Source organism: Anabrus simplex, chromosome 2 (assembly GCF_040414725.1).
Source record: "Anabrus simplex isolate iqAnaSimp1 chromosome 2, ASM4041472v1, whole genome shotgun sequence".
Lineage (NCBI taxonomy): Eukaryota > Metazoa > Arthropoda > Insecta > Orthoptera > Tettigoniidae > Anabrus > Anabrus simplex.
Genome location: NC_090266.1, coordinates 138,324,496 through 138,348,245, shown reverse-complemented (window position 1 = coordinate 138,348,245; position 23,750 = coordinate 138,324,496). Strand labels below are relative to the sequence as shown.

The window sequence follows — 23,750 nt, the reverse complement described above, 5'->3', positions numbered from 1 at the left end:
CACACAAAATTACATTTTAATTAATTAAACCAGTATGTAAATAAATAAATAAATTGTGAAGGACATTGTTATATTTGCATTTCATTTTATATTCAAAGACTTCGATGAATTCACCAGTAGTTATGGAGTGCTCAAATTATTTTCTCATGAAATGCCCATAGATATACATTTAAAACTGTTAATATTATCTAATGTTCTTTCTGTCCGAATTTAGGTGCTCTGGCTTTCGCAGAATTGGGTACGGTAGTACCTCGTTCTGGTGCTGAATATGCCTACTTCCTAGAGGCATTCCAGGGACTTCATCCTTTCTGGGGTCCACTGCCAAGCTTCATTTGTGTCTGGGTTTATGTAGTGATACTGCGACCTGCCGAAGTTGCTGTCATCATCCTCACATTTTCTGAGTACGTGTTCCAGCCCTTTGCTGGACACCTTCATTCAGTACCACCAGAGTCAATGCATTCAGCGAAGAAGATTATTGCAATTCTGGCTCTAGGTAATCTGAAAATTAGAAAACTGTTCAACTTCACAGTATTACAGGATGTGTTTTTTTACTTTCTTATTTTCTGCAAGGGTTTACAGTAAAATACAACAATCAGAAATATATTCTGAAGCAGAGGCAGATCCAGGATCTCCTAAAGGGAGGGGCTAACTTAAAAAAAATACCACAAAGCAAAAACAACGAGTAAATAGGGCAGTTTAGTTCCGTAGTGATGAAGTTTCCCAAATTTATTTTAAAAAATTGTTATAGTAAACGGTAGTTAAGATAATGCAATATTTATTTCACCACAAAATTCCGTTAAATTATGTTTAAAGTACTACATCAACTCTACTGTGTACAGTTACGTATTGACAGTTCACACCAATCAACATTTGACCAGTTAGAAATATCCAGCCTTTGTGGTTTTGACTTAAGATATCTTCATCATTTACTGCCTTTTCTTTATGGATGTTTTCTAATGTAAGGCCGTTAAGCCGGTTCTCTCCCATTATATTTGTAGGTTTTTAGTTAGATAGTGCCGAGAAACTTCTTTCTGTAGAGGCTGTTGTGACTGACAGGGTGGCAAATATTTGTAGCGATAGTCTAATACTGAGAAAGAAGTCTTCATAACATAGCACTAAAATGTTCAAATTTTTGGCCTTCTATTTTCTTCTGGGTGGGACGTCCAATTATCTCTCCATAGTGATATTTCTGCTCCTAATTCACTTTTGATCGGTTTATCTTCCTCATCATATTCAACCTTTCTATTATGATGCCAGTTTAAGACAATGGAGATGACGAATATCGTTTACGATCTTGCAAGAACTCACTTAGTTTCACAGTGTGCGTCAAACAGTAAACTGTTTCCAAATCAATGATAAATTTAGCTCTTCTTAAAGCCGCGCCAAAGGCAACAGCTTTGCTTAACGTATCATTATCTGGATCTTCTTCTTTTAGTTCAATAAATCTTACAACATGTAATATTAGTTCCTGAAATACAATGAAGATTTATACCCACCGAGCAAGACACTAATAAGTCTTTGAAGATCAGACATTCTTTCTACAGAAGCAGAAACAAACGTTGTCACTGATGAGATAATCGCTACCATTTTCTTCATTCGCCTTATTATCATAGTTCTTTTAATGCACAAGTTCAGTTGATGGCTGAAGCGGTGTGCGTAAAATTCCAGAGGTTGCTCATTCAAACTCAATAATATATTTAATGCAGCCAAATAGCCATAACAGAGAATATAGGTTACATTGATGGGTTACATATTTGCATAATCACTTATAGACATTGTTCTTCTTGTACAGAATTCAATGTGGTACTGTTCACACGTTTTTCCGCATAGTTTGCACTCATTCAAAATCAGTGCTTGGGTTTCAACAAATTTATCTGACATATTTGATCCGACATTAAAATCTTGAAAATGTAATACAAGTTTGTATAACTCACTGACAATGCAAGTCCACTCCACCCCCGAGTTAGCAGACTGTACATATTTTCAGGAACAGCCGCACCATTCTTCACTGTAGGCAAACCACTTAAACTTTTTTAACCATTGCCTCCTGAATTTTCGTATTTATTGCCCTGCAAATTTCCAGGGAATGAAAAGTTAGCTGGACCTTTCCACGATTCAGTCAAGAAATGTAATGTTCAAAATTAATGCCGTGTCTTCCCAACAGCATGAGCAATATCATAAGTATGATATTCTTCAAGGACCCTCTGACATTTGAAGGCGTACCATACCCTCCACTGTTACATTTTATTGGGAGTACAAAGGCTACTTGTAGAATATCTTTACATTCATTGTTTTCAAAATACAAACAACTTAAAGCAACATGAGAGTTATATATCTACAAATGAACGATAGTATAGGTATAAACGTAAATTGATGCTCACGATGTAAAAATACTTACCAGCGCTATGACAAATATTTTACTAACATAACTTTAAAGTTTTTCAGTCTGTCGAAAACATTAAACACACACAGTTAAGACTATTACAAACCTGTAAAAAAATACACGCTATTACACAAAGAATCACATCCTCAGATTCTATCAATCACTTTGAATGATATGTATATATTATATACAATAATGTTTACGTTGCGTAAACAGGTCAATGATTGTGAGTTGGTAATGTTATGCAGTAGAAATAACAAATAATGATTGTAGTATTCCTCAGCTGTCACCTTATTAACTCATAGAAATGCTTCTTTACTTATCTAACCTGCTTATCAATCATATGTTGTCTTCAGCAACTGGTTATAATAAGATGACAGTTGAAGAATACTGCAATCATCTTTCGCTATTTGTTGATCATAAAATCGCCAACTCACAATCAGTGACAAGTTTAGGCAACGTAACCAATATTGTACCTATATACACGCGCAATTTAAAGTGATTTGATAGCATCTGAGGATGATTTCTTGGAACGAAACATGTCTAATAGCGTGTTTTGTACGGGTATGTTATATTAGCGGTAGTACTCGTCCTTGACGGGACAATCATATAGCATGACTCCCCAGCTACTTCCCGCCAATATTAGTCGGGACGCAGCAGTAATCGCATCTATCGGCGGTGAGTGGCAGCAGAAGAGATAAAGCACATCACAACAAACAATGGTCACTGTAATGTTATTGTTCGTTAGTTTTATACGCTTTATATATTGTAGACATTCGCGTTTAGTTTGCTTGCTTGTTGTTTAAAGGGGCCTAACATCGAGGTCATCGGCCCCGCGTTTAGTTTTCTTCCGACTCTGTGATGTCAGGGCATCCAATATAAATGGAGTCCTTCCTTCTTTTATGGCTCTCTCCTGTTTTATTCTTCAAGCGATTGTTCCTTTATAGTCGGCACGGTAAAACTGTATAAGACATAAATGACCGGAAATTGTATTCTCTATAAGTTTTGTTATGCAGTACTTTTCGATCGGACCAATAATATAGGTAGGCTATTTAAAAATTACATTTTAGGCGCCTTCCCCTAAACTCCCATTCCATCCAGCGTGGATAAAATTTATTTATAGCCTAGACTGTAGTGCCTTATTGCATAACTATAAATACCAACTTTCATCATATTCTGTTCTCCATTTTCTCGTGGTTTGGCGTTGAAATGGACTTAACAACAAAAATCGAAACTCACGAATATCTGTTATCACGTCCGGTACGGTAAAAATGTGTAAGACACAAATTATTAAATATTTAATTATATATAACTTTAGTTATGTAGTATTTATCGATAGAACCACTAACAACATAGATATGTGAGAATTAAACTTTAGGCATTTCATCAGCGTGAATAAAATTATTTATAGCCTAGATTGTAGTGCCCCATTCCCCGACTTCAGATACCGATTTTCATCAAATTCTCTTTAGCCATTTTATCGTGATGCGCGAACATACACACATACAGACGGACAGAGCTGCATTTTCCTGTTACTTACGACACGATCGACACAGAAATACCATTCTTCTTAAATTCTGATCAGTTTACAGACAGAACTATTATTTTATACACCGGTATAGAGATACGTTATAATGAGTGTTTTCGAGAGACTGAAGAGCTTTAAAGCTAGATTAACGAAGTCGACATTGGAAAATATGGCTTCCTTCTTAATAGAACATATTCCTATTTTATTTTATCAGAAGTGTGGCTAAATCATGTATGATAACTACGACTAAGTAGTGGCATATAGCAGCAGCTTGCTGATAAAATATGTAACTGTCTGATACATAATACATTGGTATTAACAAAGTCAAATATAGAATTGTTATAGTATAATAGAGTAACGTGCCCGTGATTCGTTTGTGTTGAAAAGTAGTGATAATATATAACCCAAAATTAAATTGAGTAACTAATAAGTCCCTAATTCATTAATAGAAAAATAAAAGTGCCCAGTTCTAAAATAGAATTCAGCTTTCTGCTTGACAGGCAGGCTCTATAACCACTACACCACGAAAAACGAGAAGAGAGAACCGTCCTAAGGGGCTACATATCCCCTTCAACAAATCAAGCTTTATACTTCCATATATTTGCATGGATATTAAATATTGTAGAGTTCTCGCTGTTATGACTAACAAAATTGCACTAAGCATTCAATATCAAACATTTTCATGCATAAATAATTTGAAGGACAATTCTTCAAAGAATTTTACGAGTTTCTATTACATATATTAGATTACTGTAAACATGGACGATGTACTAAGCACACATAGCCATGCAAGCCACCGCTACCAACTGTGCATTCCCCTGTTTTAATTATGAGTCATTTAGTAGGTGAGTTTAAAAAAAATTACGTCAATCCTAAATTTTTAGTAGGCCTACGATTTTGCTCATCACTGACCAACCGTTTAGCACTAATTGAAATGCTACATCCCAGAAAGTCCGCCTCTGTGGTGTAGTGGTTAGCGTGATTAGCTGCCACCCCCGGAGGCCCGGGTTCGATTCCCGGCTCTGCCACGAAATTTGAAAAGTGTTATGAGGGCTGGAACGGGGTCCACTCAACCTCGGGAGGTCAACTGAGTAGAGGTGGGTTCGATTCCCACCTCAGCCATCCTGGAAGTGGTTTTCCATGGTTTCCCACTTCTCCTCCAGGCGAATGCCGGGATGGTACCTAACATAAGGCCACGGCCGCTTCCTTCCCTCTTCCTTGCCTATCCCTTCCAATCTTCCCATCCCTCCACAAGGCCCCTGTTCAGCGTAGCAGGTGAGGCCGCCTGGGCGAGGTACTGGTCATTCTCCCCAGTTGTATCCCCGACCAAGAGTCTGAAGCTCCAGGACACTGCCCTTGAGGCGGTAGAGGTGGGATCCCTCGCTGAGTCCGAGGGAAAAGCCGACCCTGGAGGGTAAACAGATGATGATGATGATGATGATGATGATATCCCAGAAAATATAGCACCAGTTTGATTAGGCCTACTTGCTTTACAGTGACAGTCTCAACATCATTTAATATAGTACAAATGTTAGCCCCTCCCAGGATCCGCCTCTGTTCTGAAGGGGTTATTTCAACTCAGACTAATGTCGCCTGAAATGCATTCGGTGACTAAATGGAACTGGGGACGGGGAGCCCCTCTTAGCCCCTCCCAGGATCCGCCTCTGTTCTGAAGGGGTTATTTCAACTCAGACTAATGTCGCCTGAAATGCATTCGGTGACTAAATGGAACTGGGGACGGGGAGCCCCTCTTAGCCCCTCCCAGGATCCGCCTCTGTTCTGAAGGGGTTATTTCAACTCAGACTAATGTCGCCTGAAATGCATTCGGTGACTAAGTTTGATAAAAAAGCAAATTCATCATCTGCAAATTTTTCCCTTGTTCAGTAGTAATCATGTCAACGCCACTAGAAGAAGCTTTTATCTGCAGAATTTTGGTATGTTTTATCGTTTGCTTAATTTTTTGGCTTTTTAAACAACGATAAATTTGAAATAATAGAAAATTTACTTTTGTTACCCATTGTATATAATATAGTATACTGTCAGCTAATAATTCAAGTATTACCTGTGAATTAAAGCTTCTCTTGAAACATATTCACTGTGAGTGTTAGTGTACCGCAGTACACAAGCTCGTCGTAACTTGTGAAGTCCTGGACTTGACGGTCGCTGAGGTAAACGACATATACTAACATGCAGCATATTGTTGACAGTCCTCCGGCCACTGCTAACACGAGTTCAATACTTACTAAATTAAACAAAAATCAATTTTGTACAATTTTAAATGGAACTGGGGACGGGGAGCCCCTCTTAGCCCCTCCCAGGATCCGCCTCTGTTCTGAAGGGGTTATTTCAACTCAGACTAATGTCGCCTGAAATGCATTCGGTGACAAAGTTTGATAAAAAAAACAAATACAATGATTGAAATGGTTTTCCAATAATAATAATAATAATAATAATAATAATAACGTTATTTGCTTTACTTTCCAATAACTATTCCCGAAAAAGTTTCTTTTACGTGCCAGTAAATCTACCGATACTACGTTGACGTATTTGAGTACCTTCAAATACCTCTGGACTGAGCTAGGATCGAACCTGCCAAGTCGGAGTCAAAACGCCAGCGCCTCAACCGTCTAAGCCACTCGGCCCGCTGGTTTTATGTAGCTTACCACTTCTACTTCGTATAAATACCGGGCCGAAGTCTTTTGTAACTTCCTGGTTACTTAACTTCAAATTGAAATGTCAACTCATTCAAAATACTCACACAATATGGGGTCCACATTGTCTCAAGCTATCAGGCACAAGGTAAGAGCATGGAGTTGATGGCCATGACGTCGGAGGTCCCTAACTAGAATAACTACTACCAATACGAGTGATGAGAGCAATGAAGAAGAATATATTCCCAACCTAATGCCATTTTGTTATATAAACATCACAGAATTAGTCTCATCGTATTGACAAATAATAAACCTTGAGTCATGGCAGGATGACTCATTACTCTGAAGGAGATGTTGTTCCACGTGGACCGAGGTCTGTTTACACAGATGCAGTATCGATTACTACTTTAAAAAGATGCCCTTTGACAAGGTTAGTAAGACGTAGAAAGAACAGTCATCTTCTACCTTCGGAGTAAACTGAAATATTTGGCGAATGAAATTAGTTTTCAATAAGCAGAATTTGTGCTTTTATTGCAATCTTTGAAATGAAAGTAATTATAACACTCAGCAAAGCTTAGTGGTAGTGGAAGCAGCGTCGGCAGATTTCTCAGAACAAAACAGAGGGCCCTAGCGTGCAATTACTCTTTAGCAAGTAAAAATTCAAAATTATGAAAGAATTACATAGTTCAGAAAATTTAATAAGCAACCTAAAACTGTACATTAATTTGGATTATCAGTCGATGTCGTAAACATTCAAAATCAAATCACCGGATGAGTTGGCCGTGTGGATAGAGGCGCGCGGCTGCGAGCTTGCATCCGGGAGATAGTGGGTTCGAATCCCACTCTCGGCAGCCCTGAAGATGGTTTTCCGTGTTTCCCATTTTCACACCTTAATTAAGGCCACGGCCGCTTCCTTCCAACTCTTAGGCCTTTCCTATACCATCATCGGCATAAGACCTATCTGTGTCGGTGCGACATAAAGCCACTAGCAAAAAAATCATATCTGTCACATCTAAATGAGAACGAGAGTTTTTTTTAGTTTTTAACATATTAATCAGCATTAAAGAAATCTACAGCATTCATAAAGTTTAAACAAACTGGAACAGATACATGCATTTATATTCATCATCATCATCATCATCTGTTTACCCTCCAGGTTCGGTTTTTCCCTCGGACTTAGCGAGGGATCCCACCTCTACCGCCTCAAGGGCAGTGTCCTGGAGCTTCAGACTCTTGGTCGGGGATACAACTGGGGAGTATGACCAGTACCTCGCCCAGGCGGCCTCACCTGCTATGCTGAACAGGGGCCTTGTGGAGGGATGGGAAGATTGGAAGGGATAGGCAAGGAAGAGGGAAGGAAGCGGCCGTGGCCTTAAGTTAGGTACCATCCCGGCATTCGCCTGGAGGAGAAGTGGGAAACCACGGAAAACCACTTCCAGGATGGATGAGGTGGGAATCGAACCCACCTCTACTCAGTTGACCTCCCGAGGCTGAGTGGACCCCGTTCCAGCCCTCGTACCACTTTTCAAATTTCGTGGCAGAGCCGGGAATCGAACCCGGGCCTCCGGGGGTGGCAGCTAATCACGCGAACCACTACACCACAGAGGCGGACTGCATTTATATTTTGTATCATAAAAAGTAACGAAAGTTTTTGAATGATGAACTTCCTGCAGATGTGGACATGGTAAAAATGTAAAAAAATCTTACATAATAACTTCAAACAATCGCCTATTATTACAGCTGTAAAAAATATAATACTAACTGAAATGTTTGAGGTTATGTGTAGACCTGTCTCATCACGCACTGAAAAGTCACAACAAGGCATGTTATTAAACTACACAATAATTATTTCCCATTGAATGTTTAAAGACTGGAACTGAAGACGATTATCATTATCCTTTCCGTTATAGATTTTGAGATACAAGAGAAATTTCATTGTCTTGAAAATTCGGGAACATTTTGCGTCCTGTGAAAGGCTTACAAGAGATGCGGGATCTCTTTCCTTCTATATACACTCATGTTCATAAAAAACAGAAGACGCTGAAAGGCTAGAGATAGGAAGTCCAGATTCCGCCTGGCTGCGGTCTCTTCTCGTCGGGGGAGGAGGCCTCTTCATGATGGTGGCCCTCCTTCCGGCCTGGGGACCGTGGGTGGTCCCGTTATAGTGCCGGCTTCTCCCCCCCTGACTGGCGTCGGCGGCGTCCTGTATTCCGCCCAGGTAGTAAGCCTTCCCTGGTAGGCGTCGGCAGCATCTGCGTGCGTCCTGGTGCGGTCCCTGTCCTGTTGGGCACAATGTGACGTCCGCTCAGAGGAGGAGGTGCTCACAGGCTGGGTGACCTGGGTTGCAGCCTCAGAATGCCCGGGACCGTCCTCCACCGCTGCCGTGCTGCCCTTCCCCATCATGGTCCGCACCTGTTTTGGGTGGCCCGTAGAGGTGGGTGACATTCCTGGTCAGGCTCCTTGGTCTGCGTCCACGTCTCGAAGCAAGGCCACAGGACCTGGATAGCACAGTCGCGGTGCCAGGATGCGGTCACCTCCTCCTCCATGCCGGCGTCCTGAGCTGTGAGGGCTGGGTCGGTACCAACCGCCTTTTTCCTCAGCCCCTTGCCCCTCCTGGGTGTCTGCGTAAGTCCCTGATGTGGCGCCCTCCCTAGTAGGCGAACAACTTGAAACAGACTGGAGAGCTCGAACTCGTTATTGCGCATTCACTCCTGGTCGTGATGCCTTATGTTCTGTTAGGAAGCTCTCGACGGACGTGGTCATCCATATCTTCTTTCTTCCGAGACGGGGTGGCGTGTCCTGTCCAGGGCTAAGTCTCTTTCAGTATATGCGCGGATCTCCGGCCTATAGTATACGAGGAGCGCCTGCTTCTCCATCAGGGCGGTCACACACTTCCCTGTAGGCGATCAGCTTAAAAGTACACTACTAGTGACAAAGATTGCTCTCTTCGAGCAGTACTAAGAAATACATGTTGCCTGACTTGTATTTATAAGTACTGATAAGCCTGGCAAGGAAAGTGACTCAGCGGGAAGCATGTACGTCTTTCCGCCCTGGCTGCCAACTTGCTCCTCTGAAATTCAGATGTTTTCGGGGGGGTGGGGGTGTCGAAGTCTGCTCCCCCAGCGTGGTGATTGACTCTAATCTACAACGCTTCCGATATGCCACAGAATCAGACGTAGGAAGTTCAAGTACGCAACAAACGGACCTTTATGAAAGGTATCATATGCGAAGACAGCTTCCTAACGATATCTTTCTCCCATAATTCCTGTCATCCAAAAACACTATCGTCCACTCCGCCATATTGTCTTATCCACAAGACACTTGTTCTTATTGATTGATACACAATGCGCCTCGCGCTAATCAACTGTTTACATAGTTGCCATATCGTCTTTAACATAACTTGCCTTGCATCACTACCTGTTGCTAGGCGAGGTTGCGCCACCTTGGGTTTTTCGTGCCGATTCAACCGTCACAACTCCAGAATTGCCCAATCAGTAGCAAGATGATGCGGCCTAACCTGCACTAACATAAAAATTAATATACCATACTATATTACATTTCTCCTAACCTAAATAATTTAACAAACTCATAATGTCATAATCTAATCCACTAAATTTAACCTACTAATTGACAATAATATTTTAGTGGAGTCATCGCCTTATGGTGACTAAGGGGCTCGTATCTTGGTAGGGTTACATACTTTTCCTTGATTTGTGGAAACTGGCATCGTTAATTGAGCAAATCACTCCATAAAGGCACAGTCATGGAAGTAAAAAAAATAGGTTAAACAACAAAGTCGTACACATATCATAAGCTAAATAATTTTGGACATACCGCCCTGTCACCTCATACAGTATAATGCTTTAAGTTATGGATGTTACAGAAGCCAACGGTTCTACCCTGGTCATGAACGATCTCCTATGCACAGGTCCCTATGTTCTTGTCCACCACATAAGGACCTTCATACAATTGAAAAAACGAATGTATTTCTTTCTGTTCTGCAGCCGATGAATGAAAGACCTTCAGGAGGATATTCTCCCCTACCTGAAAACTATACCCTTTCCGTCGCTGCTGTCTCCCTCTTCATCTCAACCGCCTTATACACATTGGTGTTCACCAGATATATGCCCACTTTCAGAGATGCCCCCTCTGAAGAGGATAGACCTACCATTGTTTCCAAACTCACACAAAATCTCCCTTCCCATTCTTTCACACACAACGTATACATACTGTCATTCGGAACACATATAACCTTCACATTCAAAACACCCCTCCTCTTCGGTAAACATACCGCAATCCCACATCTTACATCAATACTTTTCCACGCGTCATTCAGGTCATTCATACTACTTTTTTGGCATCAGATATTCCACTAAACAAACGTTTAAATCGACTTCCTGCTATCTCTTACACCTTGTCATTCTTCCTTTTATTAAACTTTCTCCACACCCCCAAATAATCTCCGACACAATTACTCCTCATAACATGTTCAAACCCTGCATCCCCATAATATTTACTGCCCCGCCTACAAATCCAATTACACACAAACACTTGACCTACAATCAGCTTCATACAGGCTTTCTACACAACAGCGACAAATTTGGTACACTCGCCCTTATCCAGCATACCAGTTTCAGTCACCTGTCTCATTCACACAACTCTTCTCACACATTCCCTCACTCACACTCGCCCTATTGCTGAATTGATTCACCTCGAGATCCCAATCTTTAATAGATTCCCCCCACAACTACTCAAACTTCCACATCGTTCATCTCAGCTCCCATTCGCACATCATTCATGTCATTAACGCTGTTGCTTTCGACCCTCTAAACGGATGTTTCATTAATATTAAAATCATCGTTACTCTGACATATTATCGACGTAACATTGATCTCCTTACTTACACTAACACTCACAAAATCAAATATCTTCCTTAAAGACTCTTCTTCCACCAAACAATCTTCAGGAAAACCTCCCTTTTCAATTTCTGTAACTTCCTGAAGATCATTCATCACCACAGTGTTATTGTCATCAACACCAGTACATACAGTAGTAGGTCCTCCGACAAGTTCTCCTTAATTTCTCCACACCCCTAACCCCCAAAATCTCTCTGATCCTCAGTTTTAGCTCCCTACATTATCAATTTTGTTTTCTCCATGTTACTACAGTACCCCAATCCTTAATTGCCAGACCTTGCTCATCAGTTACCTCCCCTAATTCACTTATTTTACCATTCTCATTGATTACCCCTTAACATTTTACCCCTCTCATGAACTATCTCCCTTAATTCCTTCCCTTGATTAGACAAATCCTTCATATGTTCTAGTAACAGTCTCATAAAATCATTATTACCCCACATGCTACTCTGATTTTCCCCCTCCTTCTCCTTCCATCACTGCAGATAAGAAACAATCTCCTCAAATGATTCACTCTGTGCACTTATTACTATCTTCACTCTGTACACTTGTGTTTACACTATTGCTGCCAATATTTCCATTCTCAGGCATTATTCTCCTTTGTATTTTTCTACTCCGTGACCTCAAAACACCAGATCCACTAAATTTCCTTCTCATAAACTCTAAATACAATAACTTCAACACAAGTGCATTTTTCTCCATTATATCTCTCTATTTATTTAACCTCAAAACATTAAATTCACTACCTTACCTTCTCATAACCTCTAAATACAATAACTTTAACACAAGCATACCTAATTCTCCTGTGCATACCGTGGTTATAAAGCAAATTTGGAACTTATTCGAGCTTCACAACGTAAATAGTTAACTCTATATAAAGCACCAATACTCGCCACAAACTTGGACGACAATGGTAACTGCTAACTATATAAATACATTAAGTAAAATACACCGTTTGTAACGTTAAAAGCATGCAGGGCGATGGAACTGGGCGCCACCATACTAAACGAGTCGGAAAAATAAACATATTTAAAATCGAGTACGAACTCCTCTTCTTTCCAGGGCGCTGAATCATGAGCTGATAAGGCTCCAAATTTGCTTAATAACCTTACCTGAAAGAAAATTGGGTAGTATTCCAGATGAACCTCCACTACTAAAGAAAGCATAAAGTTTCAAATAAACAATTTACAGATACATTTTCTCTTTCATATAGTTTTCAAACAATAAACCTAGACCGTCTTGACAACTGTCTGTCTCTAGACTCGGTGCAATTACCAGCATAACTCGACGCTATAATCATAGATATTAACTGTTCATGTACCGCACCTCAAGCAGCATAAGACGGCCGAAACCGAAAACTCGTGCACCTCGATGGTACTGTAGGATTAGGCATATACCTGTACCTCTATAATAATTAGTAAATGCTACAAACTCTCGCGACGAAAGGTTTCATAGCGTCATGACGCTGTCTTTCTCCCATGATTCCGGACACTCAAAAACGCTAGCGTCTACTCCGCCATGTTGTCTTCTTCACAAAACACTTGTTCTTATTGGTTAATACACCATGCGCCTCGCGCTAATCTAATGAGTTTACATAGTTGCCATATCGTCTTTACATAACTTGCCTTGCATTACTACCTGTTGCTAGGCGAGGTTGTGTCCTTGTGGGGTTTTAGTGCCGATTCAACAGTCACAACTCCCTGAATTGCTCAAGCCCCAGCAAGATGATGCGGCCTAACTTCCACTAACATAAATGTATACAAAAGATGAAAATGAATATACTATATTACAATTCTTCTAACCTAAATAATTGAACAAGCACATAATGTTATAATGTCTTATCTACTAAACTTAAGCTACTAATGTACAACAATATTTTAGTGAAGACCTCATTTGATAATGGTCAAGGGGTTCCTACCTTGGTACGGTTACAAACTTATGACAAATAAAAGTTTCTCCTGGAGAGGAAGATTTTAAAAAAAATGTATTAATTCACCGCATGTTCCATTACATCAGAAGTAATACTTCATGCTCTGTATGAGACTTCAAACTATTGTTTGCATAAACTTACATAATTATCATTAATACTATATGGCGATTTGTTAATTCCATAACTACGAGTATAATGCATAATTAATTCTATCTATTTAAATTAACTTTACAAATTCTGCTATATTACTCTACAAACTGTCTTTATCCAATATTTACATACGCTAAATACAGATATAGTGGCATGGTTGAAGTGCATGCCCACACCGTGCAACGGGAGAGTAGCAGGGATTATACTCTTCCTATACTTTACCCCGATGAGGTGTGAATCGAAGAGAACCACAGGTTATCGTAATATATATTTGGTAAGCCTCAGGGCAAATTTATAATTCGACAACATATCTGTAATACACAGGATTATTCACTAATATATTACATCAAAATAACTTCTACTTCATTGAAGATATCAATACTATGCTATATTTTTCCATAGGAGTAATAATAAAGGAAATATTGACACAAACGTAGTTTTTTCATGGAACAATAGTAATTTGTGACACTAGCTGAAAAGTTTAAACTGATACAAATTCAGACATGTAATTCATTCATTCATCGGATACCGTACTTACTTCCTGAAATATGAGTAATACTTACACTTGCGATTTTAGTGGCTGAAAGTGGGCGCTGGTCTAGCCGTATCAGACAGCGAGCGCTGGCACATTGTTTTATTATTGTGATCCGAGCTACACAATTGGTATTGTGTAGAATGTACAAGCATGTCTCTTAAATACAATGTGATGCATCCCTTGGGTTTGCAATGTTTTTATTATAGGCGAACTAAAGATAGGAACGGGATGTTCATATTTTTAAAATAAATAAAATAATGGTGTTGGTTGGTATCGTCGCAACATATGCTGCAATATTGAGAAAATCTCTTCAGTCTGTGGCATCATCTCTTGAGAAAAGACTGCAAATCTGCATTGTTGTTGATAACCAACATTTTGTGCTTGTAATACTGGAACATTAGTGTGAGGGTCACTAATTGAGGTAATAATGGCGTATGGCCTCCGGAAAGACAGGTGTTTTGAATTGACATTCATACTAATTAAGGTGACTGATTCTAAATATTACTTGTATGTGTGTATCTAAGGTGATTTTATTTTCAGTGATTTGAATGATCTCAAGATGTGCGCTTAGAGAATGACAGATATTTCTCTTTCAGCTTTCGATTTTAACTTTTCTTTTATATTATAAATTGCGCTCAACTAATTGCAATGTATTTTTGTCATTCTTACTGTTGACAAGTAGACTCTGAAAACCATGGCTTCTAATTAGTCATGTTGATAATGCAAAAAAATTGGCACTATTCTAGCACATGTAATTGTATTTACAGTCATTAATATACTCATCAACAAAAGATTTGCGTAACGATGCAGCATGTACATACAGCATCATCCCATGTCCATTTACCATACTGGTGGCATGAACCATGCCTGCAGTTCATTTATTACAAGACTAGTAAGCCTAGGTTTTGATTCCCATTCCAGCCCTTTATCTTCCCTCAGCAGTAGGGAGTTATTTGAAATAACTTTACACTTGGATATGTTTTCAACATTTTATGTCACCAGTTAGCTCCATTCTATTTTATGAAAATTAAATTACACATGTATTTGAGTGTGTTCTATGCTGCATATGTTTACATCTGTAATTAACCATGATTATTTTCTCTCACACACAGGTACAATAACTTACATTAACTTTGTAAGTGTTAAGCTGTATGTTCGAGTGCAGAACGTGTTCACAGTGTGCAAACTGTTAGCCTGCTTGGTTGTCATATTGGGTGGAATCTACGAACTCTGTATCGGTAAGCTAACTTTCTACAAGTTATGATGAATAAACAGTACAGTAAAACCTGCCTTAGACGAACTCTTAATGAAGTGGAAATGTGCCTTTAATGGAAAATTATCCTAATCCCTTGACTTGGGCATAGAAGCACCCCGGATTAAACATAAACTGGCAAAAGCGTAAATGGAAGCCAAAATATGCCCTTAAATTAAACATTTGTCATTCTCCTAGTAGAACATTTAGAAACATTTGAAACATCCTATATATTCTATGTGGTGATGCAAGGGCAGGTACTGTACATGGTACAATACATCCGTTCTTTCCCGGTCCCTTTGGTTTGGGGATTAACTGCTGGGTATTTCTATCGACCAGCTGGACCGACTGGACAATCCACTTTCTGTATCGTACCGGTACTCTACAAGTAGCTATCAGTTACCTTTGGAATTCACCATCTGTGGTTCAATAGTTGTCACTACAGGTAGCAGAAGAAGAATAGGAGGAGAATAAAGATGACAATATTGTACTCGAAAAAAACTCATTGAGATCAGATCGAAGACCTAGATGTTAAAATAAATTTAAAGGAGTTACAGCTATTTACCCTACAGCAGAATAATTCCGATTTGTTTGGAGTAATTTTTGAGGCTAAAGTTTTAGTGGAAAGTCAGGCAATCAGGAGTAAAACCAATGCAGTTCAGAAAACTCCGCTTGACTCTTGGAGAGTGCGAAAGTATAGGTGGCCCCTACTGTACCGGTAAGAAAAATTGTCAATGTAATATATTCAGTTAATGTTTGATGCATCTTCATCAAGCAGGAAATGTCTTTAGCGAAAAATTTTCTGTGTCCCTTGCGATTCCATGGATGGCTTTTTCATTTTTTCTCTTTGCACGTGGCTTTTAGTGCTGAGAGTGTCCGGGGACTTGTCAGGCTTGCTAGTTCTGTTGCTGGTTTGACCGATACACCCCATAGGGGTACCGTGCAGTCTAGCAATGGGAAGGAGCCACCATGGCCTTGAGAAAGGTATTATTCAGGCATTTGCCTGGAGTTGAAATGGGAAATCACCGAAAACCATTTCGAAGATGGCTGTCTCCCAAGTAGAGCTAGCAAGAATAACTGATTGTTCCGAAACGCATTGATCTAACTTGCTTGGTTTAGACAGGTTTCACTGTATTTAAAAGTGTAAGAGAAACAAAATGACGTGTTAACAGTAATATGCCGGGAATGTTAACGGGAGAGAGATGGTAGAGGCTGCAGTTTCCCTAAATATTAGTGTGTAAGTACTCGCTAAATACTTATATGTTATAATACAAATGTAGAAAATATCGTACTACAAACAACCACTATATTTAGATACATAAATATTAAGAAAAATTTCAAATTGGATGGTGATACCTGATCAAACTAAATAATGAATTATTTATGAATTGTATGTGTGTACTCAGCAAGCCTTGATATTATTATTGAAAATACAATAAATTATGCACTGGCAAAAATTCTCTAAACTATTTCGAATTAGTCTCCCCCGGAGTCTTTTAACCTTTCTTCGTCCTTACAAGCAGGATTCCGTGTCCACCATTCCGCTCATGATCGCCTATCCCACTTCTCTACTTTCCTACAAACCTTTCTAATTTCAGTGCTACGATATTGAAGTGTTCGACAAATAGAGAAAAATGTTTGGGCCTTGTAGGCCGTGGTCCAGCTGGGTTCCTAATTCCCACTGTTTCACCAAAGATTGGCGCAATCCATGGATTTTCAAGATTCTGCTCGCTTGTCAGCAATCAGCGTCCACTATTCTTCATAGAAGGGAGCAAAATCTCCAAAATGTCAGGCACAGTCTCCAGTGAACGTTCGGAGTTAGGAACCTCATTCGACCAAAACCTAAAATAAATTATTTTCTGTACTGTTGTTTATGTTTTTCAGCAAATTCTGGACTCCAGTGTAATCTACAAGTTTGAAGGTCTCCTCATGATGCTATGATGCACTCTCGAGAAAGAGTATCTATCGGACATAGCCGTACTTGTAATTACTGTATAATGCCGGGCTGAGTAGTTCAGGTGGTAGAACCGCTGGCCTTTTGAGATCACGTTGGTGGGTTTGATCCCAGCTCAGTCCGATGGTATTTGAAGGTGCTCAAATACGTTAACTTCGTGTCAGTAGATTTACCTCCTGTGGGACAAACTTCTGGTACCACAGCATCTCTGAAAACCGTAAAATAATTTAGTGAGACGTAAGGACAATAACATTATTATTATTATTATTATTATTATTATTATTATTATTATTATTTTCTTTCAGACAGCCCCATACACGTATCGTTACTTTATCTATACAGTATATTGTAGCTTCAGAAGCTGTTGTGCTCTCTTATGGACGTTTAGGAGGAGGTGCATGATACAAAGTCCAAGTACCTAGACATCCCTCAGTGGAAATAGATTCTGTGAATGTTTCTTGTACATCAGGAGAGTCATTCTTGGATACATTGCTCTCATAGCAAAGTCTGCGCTCTTTTCTTATAGTTCCATCCCCTTGTACAGGACAAGTCCTTCAAAGGTTGCCATCCTTCCTGCATTCCATAACCCTGCAAAAATTTATCAACTTGGGTGAAAGGATAATAAAATTGAAAAACGGATAGGAAAACATTCAAACTTACTTCATTACGGTGAGTGCTGAAAATGTATTCCACCAACCTGTAGACAAGCGTTGTAGGGTGTGATGATATTCCTGTAGCACGTCTTACTGGAAATATCTGAATGACTTTTCCTGTTCAGTCAGTCGAGGAAGAAACTCGTTTAAGTATCAATGCTATTTATCGATCAGATTTAATGGTGTCGTTAAAACACTGGCCCTACAATTCTTTTATCACTAATAGAGCTCAAAACTCCTGTCTTAAGTTCATGAAGAGGACTTTCATGAATTATACTTGGATTCTCACACGAAGACGGCAGCGCGTCGGCCTCTCACCGCTGGATACCGTGGTTCAAATCCCGGTGACTCCATGTGAGATTTGTGCTGGACAAAGCGGAGGCTGGACAGGTTTTTCTCCGGGTACTCCGGTTTTCCCTGTCATCTTTCATTCCAGCAACACTCTCCATTATCATTTCATAGCATTTATCACTCATTAATAAATCACCTTGGGAGTGGCGACCCCATTGTAATAACAGCCTATATATGTTTCATTCATTACATCCCTGACCCGGTCAATGACTGTAAAACAGGTTGTAGGTTTTCTTTTTTTCTCACACGAAGAAGCCGGTTATTTTGCTAATTTACACATTCGTTCAAATAAGACCATGCCTCATCAGAAAGTAGCACTAATTCCGGATTTAATTCACCGCTGTTGACGGACTGAAGAAACCAATTGCAATAATGTTTTCTGTGGGTAGACCTCTTCGGCTTAAACTTTGCATCTCTGTTACTTCGTAAGGTTTAAATTTCAATTTTCCTGCCACCCGTGCTGCAGGAGAATGTGAAGCCTCATTTTTGCTGAGCCAGTTTCTTTAAACATCTTTGAGGCGATTGCTCAAATCTATATATATAAAGTAGCTTGTCCTGACTGACTGACTGACTGACTGACTGACTGACTGATTCATCATCGCCGAGCCAAAACTACTGGACATAAAGAAATGAAATTTTGGAGATATATTCGTATTAAGATGTAGGTGCTCGCTAAGAGAGGATTTGTGGATATTCCGTCGCTAAGGGGGTGAAAAGGGGGGTGAAATTTTAAAATGAGTGTGTCTATATCTCAAAACTTTAAAAGTTTACAAATGTGAAAATTGGTATTTAGAATCTTCTTTAAAAATAAGGAAACACGTATTTTTTTGTTTTGAGACAATCCCAATAGGAGGGGCACAAAAGGGTGAAAAAGGGGTTGAATGCCTTTAATCGGGATACCGGTACTTATATCTCAGAAACTGAAGATATTACAGACATGAAAATTGGTACTTTTGATCTCTTTTAAAAATAAAGAAACACGTATTTTTTTGTTTTTGTAAAATCCAATTAATGGGAGGGTGAAAAGGGGGTGAATTTTTAAAATGGGTGCATCTATATCTCAAAACTCTTAAAGTTTACAGATGTAAAAATTGGTACTTAGAATCTTCATTAAAAACAAAGAAACACGTATTTTTTTGTTTTCGGAAAATCCCAATAGGAGGGGTGAAAAGGGGTGAAAACGTGGTTGAATGACTTTCATGAGGATACTTATATCTCAGAAAATGAAGATATTACAGACCTGAAAATTGGTGTTTAGGATCTCCTTTAAAAATAAAGAAATACATATTTTTTGTTTTTGGAAAATCCAATTAATGGGGGTTGTGAAAAGGGGGTGAATTTTTAAAATGAGTCTATCTATATCTCAAAACTTTTAAAGTTTAAAGATGTAAAAATTGGCATTTAGAATCTCCTTTAAAAATAAAGAAACACGTACTTTTTTGTTTTCGGAAAATCCCAATTGGAAGGGTGGAAAAGGGTGAAAAAGCGGTTGAATGCCTTTAATGAGGCTACTTATATTTCAGAACCTGAAGATATTACAGACCTGAAAATTGGTATTTGGGATTTACTTTAAAAATAAAGAAACAGGTATTTTTTTGATTTTGGAAAATCCAAATAATGGAGGGTGAAAAGGGGGGTGAATTTTTAAAATGAGTGTGTCTACATCTTAAAACTTTAAAAGTTTACAGATGTAAAAAAAATGGTATTTAGAATCTTTTTTTAAAAATACAAGAACACGTATTTTTTGCTTTCTTTAAATCCCAATAGGAGGGGTGTAAATGGGTGAATAATGGGATGAATGCCTTTAATGAGGATACATATATCTCAGAAACTGAAAATATTACGGAACTGAAAATTTGTATATGGGTGCTCCTTTAAAAATAAGGAAACACGTATTTTTTTGTTTTTGGAAAATCCAATTAATGGGGGTTAAACAGGAGTGACAAACTGGGGTGAATTTTTTGAAAGACTATATCTACAGAATATCTGAGAAATGTAAAATGTTATAGACGTAAAAAGTGGGTATTTGGAATCTCCTGTAAATGTAAAGAAAGATAGGTGATTTGTTTTCGGAAACTCCACGTAAGGGGAAATAAAAAGGGGTGAAATTTTAAAAAGCGAATTTCTACAGTATATCTCAAAAACTTAACATGTTACAGAAGTGAAAAATGGTATTTTTATCTCTATTAAAAGTAAATAAACGTGTATTTTCAGCTTTCGGAAATACCACTTGGGTGGAAGGGGGGGGGGTAAAAGTGACTGAAAATGGTGTTGAATTCTTTTAATTAGGCTACTGATATCTCAAAAATGAAGATATTACAGACGTGAAATCTGCTTTGGAATCTGCTTTAAAAGTAAAGAAACACGTATTCTCGGAAAATCCAATGAAGGGGGGGTGGGGGGGGTGAAAGAATTGAAAAATTAATTGAATTAATTGTATGAGAATACATACATCTAATAGAAACTAAAGTTGTTACGGACGTGAAAATTGGTATTTGAATCTCCTTAAACAAAGAAAAACGCGTTTGGGGGGCGGGAGTGAAAAGGAGTTGAATTCCTTTCATGAAGACACATAAATCAAAAACTGAAGAAGTTAGAGTCGTGATAATTACTATTTAGAAGATCCTTTACTATTAAGGAAACAAGTATATTTTGCCGGAAAATTCACTTACGGGGAGGGGGGGAGGGGAGTGTGAAAGGAAGTGAAAATAAAGTGAATTATTTTTATGGGGATACTTATATCTCAAAACTGAATGTAACAGATGTGAACATTGGTGTTTGGAATATCTTTTAAACATAAAGAAACACGTCTTCTATTTTTTTTGGGGGGGGGGGGGTAAATAAACTTAACGGCGGTGGGGTGTAAAAGGAGGTGAGATCAATTGATTTTACTGTTCATAATGTACTTAAGGAGCCTCCGTTGCTCAGGCGGCAGCGCGCCGGCCTCTCGCAGCTGGGTTCCGTGGTTCAAATCCCGGTCACTCCATGTGACATTCGTGCTGGACAAAACGGAGGCGGGACAGGTTTTTCTCCGGATACTTCGATTTTCTCTCTCATCATTTATTCAACACTGTCCAATATTTCATTTCATTTGTCATTCAACGATCATTGCCCCAGAGGTGTGCTTCGGCAGCCGGCACAATTCCTATTGTCGCTGCTAGATGGGGCTTTATTCATTCCATTCCTGACCCTGTCGAATGACTGGAAACAGGCTATATAGTTTCGATGTACTTATTCTGATCATAAACCGATCATTTTTAATCTTTCCTGGGCTGGTTTTCAACAGCCATCTTTTCCTTCGGAGAACGTTCTTAGATTTCAGTAGATCCCCCTGGCATGTAAATAAAAATTTAAACACATTTGAAATAAACGATAGGAATGAGATGGACCGTCAAATTGTTCACCTCTATAATAAGGTCAACAATGCACGGAAGTATGTCATTGGTATCGCCAGAAATCCCGCACACTTGCCTACGCGCGACGATGGTGCTGGTCACATTGTAACAATGACACTGGCAGCAGATGTAATTTACCGCCAAGTAGCAATCTTGCAGCTTGCTGTGGGGTTTAGAACATCTTTTAATAATAATAATAATAATAATAATAATAATAATAATAATAATAATAATAATAATAATAATAATAATAATAATAATGTTCTGGACCGTTGTCAAATGTGCGGACCCCCCTGGAAAATGGTCCTGGACGGGTAATGACTAAGAATGCAGTCCGGCCGCGGGTTCAGTACCGCCAAGGCACCTAAGACGACACCACGCCGGATCTCCTGAAGGATTTGATCCATATTAAAAACGCTTATAGGAAAAGATGGCAAAGATTTAGGGACCCAACTGACGGGGTGGAATATCTGGACCTAGCCCGGGAAGTACGAAATCGATTGCTGGAAAGAAAGATTGAAAAATGTGAGGAAACATACCGTAATCTATTAGAAAACGAGTCAGATCGCGAATTTTGGCGGATTCTCGCAGAAAACGAGTCAGATCGCGAATTTCGGCGGATTATATATCTAAAACAATTAGCATTCAATTATAAATTTCAGTATAATACCGTAGCGAAGCACGGGTATCTTGCTAGTCTTTCATAGATATTCTATGAACGATGAACTACTTTCCTATGCGTCATCTAGCTTTCAGATTCTCGTTCCTCCTGCAGCCACTTCTTCGCACCAAGTTTTGATGTTACAAATCCTTTTCCCGACAGTGACAACTCCATTAAATAAGAATATAGTGTTAGATGAAAAATATTCGTACAACACAATCATCAATGATCTCCATTTAGAGCTGTCGCGCAGGTGAGAGATTCCCCATCAGCTTTTTGCCTAGTCTTTTCTTAAATGATTTCAAAGAAATTGGATATTTCATTATATTCTCGGTAAGTACATAATACAAGATAAACAAGTTAAAAATTGAAATGCAGGAAAAATATGTACTTGTGCAATACTACACACGCTTATTTCAACACAAAACTTATGTAGTTAATAATAATAATAATAATCGGCTGTGAGCTTGCATCCGGGAGATATTAGGTTCGAATCCCACTATCGGCAGCCCTGAAGATGGTTTTCCGTGGTTTCCCATTTTCACACCAGGCAAATGCTGGGGCTGTACCTTAATTAAGGCCACGGCCGCTTCCTTCCAACTCCTAGGCCTTTCCTATCCCATCGTCGCCATAAGACCTATCTGTGTCGGTGCGACGTAAAGCCCCTAGCAAAAATAATAATAATAATAATAATAATAATAATAATAATAATAATAATAATAATAATAATAATTTGTATAACTCGCAGGGCTGAGTGGCCCGGACGGTTGAGGCGCTGGCCTTCTGACTTGGCAGGTTCGATCCTGGTTCAGTCCGATGGTATTTGAAGGTGCTCAAATACGTCAGCCTCGTGTCGGTAGATTTACTGGCACGTAAAAGAACTCCTGTGGGACTAAATTCCGACACATTGGCGTCTCCGAAAACCGGAAAAGGAGTTAGTGGGACGTTAAGTCAACAATATTATTATTAATTTATATAACTCAAATGTTATACACTACCTTATGGTTTTCCACAGTTCTCTGAAAGTCACAACTCTGTTACTGTATACATATGCCGAATTAGATGTAAAAATACCTGTGTCCACAATAAGTAGCCTACATATGAAATAAATATAAATATAAATGAAATAATTTGCTTTACATCCCACTAACTACTTTTACAGTTTTCGGAGGCGCCGAGGTACCGGAACTTAGTCCCGCAGGAGTTCTTTTACGTGCCAGTAAATCTACCGACACAAGGTTGACGTACTTGACCACCTCCAAATCAGGGGCGAAGCGTCAGGGGAGACAGGTAGACAGCGTGTACCCTTAACATTTTGTAAACAAAATATTGTCTAGTTAATTCAATTCTCTTTTTAGAACGTTAATTATTTGCACATACATGATATTATT

The 23,750-nt window shown here is 39.1% G+C and overlaps 1 protein-coding gene across 3 annotated transcripts in view; it reads left to right on the top strand.

Moving 5' to 3' along the window:
• The window catches only part of LOC136862706 (b(0,+)-type amino acid transporter 1), a 453,749-nt gene that overhangs the window by 247,121 nt on the left and 182,878 nt on the right, over nt 1–23,750 (top strand). For 2 of the 3 annotated variants that reach the window (XM_068226490.1, XM_068226489.1), the window contains 2 exons: nt 215–493; nt 15,206–15,331. In XM_068226490.1, coding sequence (XP_068082591.1) covers nt 215–493; nt 15,206–15,331 — 405 coding nt within the window. The remainder of the gene's footprint in view (nt 1–214; nt 494–15,205; nt 15,332–23,750) is intronic. The other variant, XM_068226491.1, reaches the window with a different exon arrangement.